Consider the following 9443-nt stretch of genomic DNA (forward strand, 5'->3'; position numbering starts at 1 on the left):
TATATCCTTATTCCTTTTTCTTTAATCTTTTTGGGATACAGACCCAGAAGTGAGTCAAAAAGTATACACAGCCCTTTGGGAAGAGTTTCGAATCGTTCTCCAGAATGCTTGAACCAGTTCACAATTCAACCAGCAGTGCATTAGCATCCCAGTTTTTTTCACACCCCCTCCAGCATTTGTCATTTTACTTTTCAGTCATGTTATCTAATCTGATATGTATGAGGAAGTACCTCAGGGTTATTTTAATTTGCATTTCTGTAATCAACAGTGATTCAGAGCTTTATTTCATTTGACTATAGCTAGCTTTGATTTCTTCTGAAAACTGCCTTTGACCACTTATCAATTGGGGTATGGCTCTTATTTTTATAAGTTTGACTCAGTTCCCTACATATTTGAGAAATGATATCTTTATCAGAGAAACTTGCTATAAAAATTTCTATGTGACTTCATTGTCTATGGTACTGTTTAGCAAAACCTAGTTGCCCTGATTTGGCTCAGTCTTGAATCAACTTCAACAATACTATCTCTCCTCTCAGTCATGGAGAACCACAGGGATCAATCAAGAGCTGACACATCATTCTGAAGTGAATTTCCTTCCCAAAGTGCATGTCTATTAGTACTGAGCTATAATCAGGGTTATGCTCATATCAGTTCCACCAATTGTTAAATTTTCAGTGTGAGCATTGACAGCTCTTAAATTGGTGAATGGTGAATTGGTCAAGATGGTGAATGTATTGTTGGTTGTTTAAAATTAAGAAAGTAATGAAAAAATGTTAATAGTATATATTAAACTCAAAGATGAGCCAATTGTTAAACATTTACCAGGATATGCCTGCAGTAATATTATGTCTAGCTCCATGGGAAATGCCAGTTCATGACAAAGGTCCAGGTTCTGTGGCTTGGAGGACTCGATCAGAAGTTTCCTGACCAGACCTCTCATACACTTAAATATCTTATTTAATGGTCTTTGGCTGGTTAGGTCACTTGAATAGTTCACACAAGAATTGAGGCCAAGGTTTGATTTATTATCCCCATGTAGAATCATTATTCTGAATGGTGGCTATCAAAAGCACCTCAAAACCAAGACAGCTATCTTACAAATGTCTGCCTTTGGTCACAGAATTAGCTAAGTGACTGTGGATGGTTTAATGAAAATTCATCATACCACTGGCTGGGTGTGTCCTTTATCACACAGAAATAATCTAGGCACACAGATACTGCATTTGCTAAGAAGACCTAAAGGATTAGTGGTAATTATCAAAGAACCTCCTTCCCTTAGCTTTGAAAAGAGTAACCTTCTAAGCTCCCTTCCAGCTCAAAAATCCTTTGTGAAGCCATGAGCACATGTGTGAGAGCAGAGGCATTGCAGGAATGATGGATATGGGCATAGCTTTTCATTCAAGAATATCAATTGATATAAATAATAATTCAATACTTCAAAAGCTCTATGATTTAAGTAATGTGACTGTAGCTTCACTGATTCAGAGCTCAACTCATTTGCATCTTAGGTAATTGATTTCATGATTTGCTATAGCATTATTCCATTATTATCCCCATTTCACAGATGAGGAAACTGAGGCTGAAAGGTTAAGATTAGCCCAAGGCCACATACAGAGAGTCTGAGGCAAGATTTGAGCACAAGTCTTTTTGAAGCCAAGTCCAGTTCTTTCTTCACTGTACCACGTAGCTCCCCCTCAAAAATTGGGTTTTGAGCCCTTGTTCTTCAATTTGATAGAGCTATATGACCAAGGTCAAGTAATGTGACTTCTGTGAGCTTCACTTTGGTCTGTTGTAGAAAGAGAAATTGGACTAGGAGATCTCTAAGTTCTCTTCCATTGTGTAACATTCTGGCCTTGACTGTCTAGTAAAAGATTGTCTAGGTCAACAGATTAAGTGCTCACACCCATTAAATAGAGGATTTCAAGCTCAAACTTAACTGTGTCTTCTTATCCCAGGTCTTTACTAACTTCTCCCCAATTGGTGCAATTCCCTGCCCCTCCCCCGCAAAAAATGACCTCATCGTGATTTTGTGTATATTTCATATTTGCTTTTGTGTGTATGAATTGTTTTCCACAATGGAATGTAAATCCCTTGAGGGTAGAGATTCTCTAACTTTTGTTTTTATATCTCTAAGGCCAAGTACAGTGCTCCGCACATAGTAGGTATTTAATAAATGTTTGTTCATTGATTTGATATATTAAAGTTAACATCCTCATAACTCATGGTTAGGGCAGTGTTTTGACATTTGGCAGAGCAGGAAATGTAATCACAGAGAGTTCAAGTGATGACTCAACATCACAGTCTTTGTTGCTGTGGTTCAGTTGTTTCAGTCATATTTTCTTGGCGAAGATACTTGAGTGATTTGCCATTTCCTTCTCCAGCTGGGTTTTACAGATGAGGAAATTGAAGTTAAATGACTTGCCCAGGGTCATACAGCCTGTAACTACCTGAGGCCAGTTAGTCAATGACAAATCCTAATTTAGAAAAAACAAGACTCTCCTAGGCCAGTGTACTACCCAGTAGATTATGCCTCATAGTATAACTATGGGGCCCATCTATATAGACATTTCAGTCTTCACTGTTGATTTCAGCAGAAGAAATGATGTTTAACATCTGCTAGAAGTTTAATGGCACAGTGAAACATTGCCTAGGGAATTGGGGAGATATCTCCAGATTTCCTGACAAAGCAGAAAAAACCCCAACCTTTCAAACCAAGAGACCTGGGGTTGAATCCTACTTTCAACAAATACCAGTTGTGTGATCATGATCTCCATGCCTCAGCCTCTTTTTCTGTAAAATGTCAATCAGAGTACTGGAATCCTAATATTTGTTTTACTTAAGTCACAAGATTATAGGTGAAATTATCTTTTACATCTTAAATGTAATATATATGGGAGTTATTCTTTCCTATGAGTCCTTGTCCTTGAGTCACTTGTCAGAGGATTAGCATGGCTAAGTTTAAACAAGCTTAATACTAGGTTGAATTTCTCAGCCACAGAAATCCTTGGAACTTCTATGCTAAATCTATATAGAGCAGTTGTGACCTGCCTTGGTGGAAGGAATAAGGGAATACTACCAAAGTATATGCTTAAAGTATTGAAGGACATTGTTGTTAAGTTGTTTCAGGCATGTCCAACTCTTCTTGACCCCATTTGGAGTTTTCTTGGCAAAGATACTAGAATGGTTTGCCATTTTCTTCCCCTGCTCATTTTTTACAGATGAAGAGCTGAAGGTAAACAGGGTTAAGTGACTTGCCCAGGATCACACAACTAGTATCTAAGGACAGACTTAAACTCAGAAAGGTGAATCTTCCTGACTTCAGGCCCAGCACTCTATTCACTGCACCATTTTGCTGCTCAAGTGAAGGAAGGCATGTCCTAAATTCATAGCACATTTATAGTAGGAAGGGAGTTGATCAGACAGGCCTACTCAACTGATGCCCCTACACACGTTCTCCGGTTGGTGAAATCACAGGAAGGGGCAAATAATAAAAACATAAGATGTTCCTGTGTATAAAGTATAGAGTGTGAACACTCTGTTACCCTTTTATGGACTATGAAATTATCTTTGATGTAATTAAATAACAACTAGCCATTTCACTAGCCAAGGGTAAGTCATGCCATTGATGGCTTTAAAAAAAAAAAAAACAAACAACATACTCTCTAAAGTCAGGTAGAGAATAGTTTTAAGGAGTTTGATGCCTGTAGTCTAGAGGAGAGACAGCTATGAAAAAAAACAGACAAAACAAAACAAAATATTTGTTCTTCAGAGATCATGTTTTATCTTTCCCTTTGCAGCCTGACATGAGTTAGCAGAAGAAGTGAGTTTTTCTATCATCCCACTTTCAGAATCCAAGGCACTAGGGAGCAAAGTTTTCTCTCCATTAGGGGACACTGTACCTGTCAGTCAGGGTTCAAGACAAAACAGAGGCAGTGTGTGGAGGCAACTCTGAATAGTGTGACCCTTAGCAGCATATAAAAGAACCAACTAGATATTTAAGAATAAATTCATCCTGGCAGTTAGGAGCTGAGCTGCAGAGAAGATCAGGCCCAAAGATCTCATGTGAATGATCTGCCCTTGAATTGGGGGTAGGAGGGAGACAATATGAGGATACTCCAAGGAGATAAAGAATATCGGGGGCTTGTAGTACCAGAGGCTTAAACTATCTTAACTACATATGTTCCATGTTAGCCTCATCACCAATTTCCTCTGTGGATGTAACTGGTCTTCTAACTAATGTTGTGTATGTTTATGGAAATATACATCCTAGGTTTATGGCGGGGAGGGAGAAGAGAAGGGGAATGTTTTGCAAGGACTGTTCTATGCCATGTAATAAATGCCTTTTCTTTGAGCTAACTAGATCTATAGGCTGGCTATTAAAAGTAGGCACAACAGTAGAGACTCATGAGATATAGTTTTAGTAGTGAAGAATCTCAGACTATCTGAACCTAAAGTAGGAGTTATCCTTCTAGGGTACCAATATATGAGTGTGAATTGTGAATTACTACAGGTTAATATCCAACAGTTCTATCTATAAACATTCCCAGATCTGGCAGAGCCAATTTAGCTTAATGGCAAACTATTTAAAATTAAAATAGCCCATATTGTATTGAAAAGAAAATAAATTAAATATAAATCATTACTGTGAAATACTACTGAATGTGGAATCATAAAATCAGTGTTAAAAGGGATTTTAATTTATTTATTTAACATATTTAGTTTTCAGCATTGGTTTTCACAAGAGTTTGAATTACAAATTTTCTCCCCATTTCTACCCTCCCCCCCACTCCAAGATGGCATATATTCTGGTTGCCCTGTTCCCCAGTCAGCCCTCCCTTCTGTCACCCCACTCCCTCCCATCCCCTTTTCTCTTCCTTTCTTGTAGGGCAAGATAAATTTCTACACCCCATTGCCTGTGTATCTCATTTTCTAGTTGCATGCAAAAACTTTTTTTTGGTTTTTGAATGTCTGTTTTTAAAACTTTGAGTTCCAAATTCTCCCCCCTCCTCCCTTCCCACCCACCCTCCCTAAGAAGTCAAGCAATTCAACCCAGGCCACATGTGTATCATTGTGTATAACCCTTCCACAATATTCATGCTGTGAAAGATTAACTATGTTTTGCTCCTTCCTAACCTATCCCCCTTTATTGAATTTTCTCCCTTGACCCTGTCCCCTTTCAAAAGTGTTTGTTTTTGATTACCTCCACCCCCATCTGTCCTCCCCTCCATCATCCCCCCCTTTTTTATCTTCTTCCCTCTTCTTTCCTGTGGGGTAAGATACCCAATTGAGTATGTATGGTATTCCCTCCTCAGGCCAAATCTGATGAGAGCAAGATTCACTCATTCCACCCCCACCGGCCCTCTCCCCTACTCCCCCAGAACTGCTTCCTCTTGCCACCTTTATGCGAGATAATCCACCCCATTCTATCTCTCCCTGTCTCCCTCTCTCAATACATTCCTCTCTCATCCCTTAATTTGATTTTATTTCTTTTAGATATCTTCCCTTCATCTTCAACTCACCCTGTGCCTGCCCTCTCTCTCTCTCTCTCTCTCTCTCTCTCTCTCTCTCTCTCTCTCTCTCTCTTTCTCTCTCTCTCTCTCTCTCCATATATATATATACCCGTACATTTATACATACATACACATTCACTTATATATATGTATACATAAACATATATATGTATATATATGTGTGTGTGTGTCTGTGTGTGTGTAGATATATATATATATAGATAGATAGATAGATAGATAGATAGATAGATAGATAGATAGATATAGATATATATATATATATGCATATTCCCTTCAGCTACCCTAATACTGAAGTCTCATGAATCATACAGGTCATCTTTCCATGTAGGAGTGTAAACAAAACAGTTCAACTTTAGTAAGTCCCTTGCAATTTCTTTTTCTTGTTCTTTTTCTTGATTACCTTTTCAAGCTTCTCTTGATTCTTGTGTTTGAAAGTCAAATTTTCTATTCAGCTCTGGTCTTTTCACTGAGAAAGCTTGAAAGTCCTCTATTTTGTTGAAAATCCATATTTTGCCTTGGAGCATGATACTCAGTTTTGCTGGGTAGGTGATTCTAGGTTTTAATCCTAGCTCCATTGACCTCCAGAATATCATATTCCAAGCCCTTCGATCTCTTAATGTAGAAGCTGCCAGATCTTGGGTTATTCTGATTGGGTTTCCACAATACTCAAATTGTTTCTTTCTGGCTGCTTGCAGTATTTTCTCCTTGATCTGGGAGCTCTGGAATTTGGCGACAATATTCCTAGGAGATTTCTTTTTGGTATCTATTTGAGGAGGCGATTGATGGATTTTTTTCAATTTCTATTTTGCCCTGTGGCTCTAGAATATCAGGGCAGTTCTCCTTGATGATTTCTTGAAAGATGATATCTAGGCTCTTTTTTTGATCATGGCTTTCAGGTAGTCCAATAATTTTTAAATTATCTCTCCTGGATCTATTTTCCAGGTCAGTGGTTTTTCCAATGAGATATTTCACATTGTCTTCCATTTTTTCATTCCTTTGGTTCTGTTTTATAGTATCTTGATTTCTCATAAAGTCACTAGCTTCCACTTGCTCCAATCTAATTTTTAAGGTAGTATTTTCTTCAGTGGTCCATTGGACCTCCTTTTCCATTTGGCTAATTCTGCCTTTCAGGGCATTCTTCTCCTCATTAGCTTTTTGGAGCTCTTTTGCCATTTGAGTTAGTCTATTTTTTAAGGTGTTGTTTTCTTCGGTGTATTTTTCAGTATATTTTTGGGTCTCCTTTAACAAGTCATTGACTTGTTTTTCATAGTTTTCTCGCATCCTTCTCATTTCTCTTCCCAATTTTTCCTCTACTTCTCTAACTTGCTTTTCTAAATCCTTTTTGAGCTCTTCCATGGCCTGGGACCAGTTCATGTTTTTCTTGGAGGCTTCTGTTGCAGGCTCTTTGACTTCTTAACTTCTTCTGTCTGTATGTTTTGGTCTTCTTTGTCACCAGAGAAAGAATCCAAAGTCTGAGACTGAATCTTGGTGCGTTTTCGCTGCCTGACCATATTCCCAACCAACTAACTTGACTCTTGAGTTTTTCAGCAGGGTATGACTGCTTGTAGACTAGAGAGTTCTATGTTCCACGTTTGTTGGGGAGGTGCCAGCTCTGCCACACCAGCACTACTCCTTCCCCAAGAACCCCCAACGCGGACTGGGCTTAAATCTTCAGCAGGCTGTGCACTCCTGGTCTGATCCGCCCCTTAATTCCTCCCACCAGGTGGACCTGGGGCCGGAACCAACTGCAGCTGTAGCTTCCCCTCCTCCGCTGCCCCCAGGGCTGGTAGCTGAACCTTGAACTCCTTCCACTCCCGCAGCTTTTCCCACTAACCTTCTCTGCTGTCTTTGGTGTTTGTGGGTTGAGAAGTCTGGTAACTGCCGCAGCTCACTCACTCAGGGCAGCTCACTGATTCAGGGTGCTAGGACCTGCTCCTCCCGGCTCCTGGTCTGGTTGGTCCGCGCTGCTCACGCTGGGCTCTGCTCCGCTCCCAGCTCCGTGTGGGATAGACCTCACCCAGAGACCATCCAGGCTGTCCCTCGCTGGAGCCCTGCTTCCCTCTGCTGTTTTTGGGGGTTCTACAGTTCTAGAATTGGTTCAGAGCCATTTTTTATAGGTTTTTGGAGGGACTCGGGAGGGAGCTCACGCTAGTCTCTGGTTTCCTGCCGCCATCTTGGCCTAAAAGGGATTTTAGAGGTCATCTAGTCCCAGAAGTGTCAAACATATGGCAACCACAGCATAGCTCATGACACTCCCAGTGTAGCCTGAACCAGATTAAAATATAGTTGGGAAATGTTTAACAAAATAAATAAAAATACAGAAGAACATGGATGATGTTAATATGTAGTTTTCTAAGTCAATATTCAACCCACAAGAATCCTTACGTATGGTCTCGTGGCGTCCAGTTTCTATTTGAGTTTGACATCACTGGTCTGGTCCAAACTCCCATCCGATATGTGTCCCTTTTACTTTAGCCACCCAAAGTGACCCTCTAACCTCTGTTTGAAGATTCCCTGTGGACTTTCTACAAAATCCCTTTTCACTTCAGGACCAGTATAAATTGAAGGATCTCTTCATCACATTGTATCTACCTGTGGTAGCTTTAGGTAATTTCCTGACTAAAACTTTCCTAAGGGAGATAGCATGGTGACAAGGAAACAAGACTGACCCTAGAATCAGAGGACCTGAGTTCAAGTCTCTCCTACCTGTGTGACCTTGAACAAGTCACTTAACTTCCTGAACCTTGGTTTTCTCATTTACAATGCCAAGGGGTTAGATTATATATCTTCTGAGGTCTATGAATCTACAATCCTATGATAAAAGGCCATCAGGTAGTTTCGCAGTAACACAGAGTTAACTGTACAGGGATTAGACTTTCTATATCTCATAGCAACTATAAGATGCACTGATGACTTGCTTTCTCTCTTTTCACAGGTATATGAACAGGACGATTTAAGTGAACAAATGGCAAGTTTGGAAGGGCTGATGAAGCAGCTCAATGCCATCACAGGCTCAGCCTTCTAAAATTGTGATTTGAGGAGGTGAATTATCCAGGACCATGCAGCATATCAGGATTTCATTCACAGAGCGATGTGCCCACAAACACCTACACACACAAAACACATCACCTGATTCCCCAGTACTGTCTAGTTAAAGGAAGATCCTCAAGTGGTTTGGAGAGGTACATGCCACCCATCCAATGCCCATCGTGCATCTCAGAGTTCTCAAATCTGAGACAACATCAACAACCAAGGAGTGTCTCGCAGCAAGATCAAAGTTTAAGTCTCTAGAGTATCTCTGGCCCTTGGCTTTGATCAGCTAGCCACACAGAGTGACTACATTCACATAAATAATGCATCTGTTTCCCATAATCATGGCCTGCAGCTCTGTAGGTTTTGTTTTGTTTTGGTTTGGTTTTTTAAATGTGTCAGTCTAGTATTACAACATGCAAGTGCATTATTTAAACCTGTTTCATGTCATGGTAAAATCGGTGGAGATCACTTGTCTTTTACTTTCAACCACAAAGCACCCCTGGGAAATTCTTACTACACAGCACCAAAGGATTGGATATATTCCCCAACAGCACAAAAAAAAAAAAAAACGAAAACAAAAGAGACAGTGAATGCCTATTGTTTTACAACTCAGTCATTCATCTTGCACAAGTGGTGGGTATTAGCAAGTGGCTGTAAAAATTCACCCATTTTCCTCAAGTATTTGTATATCCACTCTTGGTTAGCATTTATGTCTGAAGAACAGAGAATAGAAACATAAAAAATCTGCAATGGGTGGCATCCTGCCAGCTACAGTGCATTTTTGGAAAGAGGATACAATATGCAATCTTCTCAGAAACACGGTAATTATGAGCTTAAGCTTGTAATGAAACACTTTTCAACATGGGTGGCTTTGGGGCC

At 39.9% G+C, this 9443-nt stretch overlaps 1 protein-coding gene across 1 annotated transcript in view; it reads left to right on the forward strand.

The window, feature by feature from the left end:
• Positions 1 to 8635, forward strand: part of DCC (DCC netrin 1 receptor) — a 1016863-nt gene extending 1008228 nt beyond the window's left edge. The window contains exon 30 of the mRNA XM_036763165.1: positions 8467 to 8635. Coding sequence (XP_036619060.1) covers positions 8467 to 8556 — 90 coding nt within the window. The 3' untranslated portion in view covers positions 8557 to 8635. The remainder of the gene's footprint in view (positions 1 to 8466) is intronic.
• The last annotated feature ends 808 nt before the right edge of the window (positions 8636 to 9443 follow it).

Source organism: Trichosurus vulpecula, chromosome 1 (assembly GCF_011100635.1).
Source record: "Trichosurus vulpecula isolate mTriVul1 chromosome 1, mTriVul1.pri, whole genome shotgun sequence".
Classification (NCBI taxonomy): domain Eukaryota; kingdom Metazoa; phylum Chordata; class Mammalia; order Diprotodontia; family Phalangeridae; genus Trichosurus; species Trichosurus vulpecula.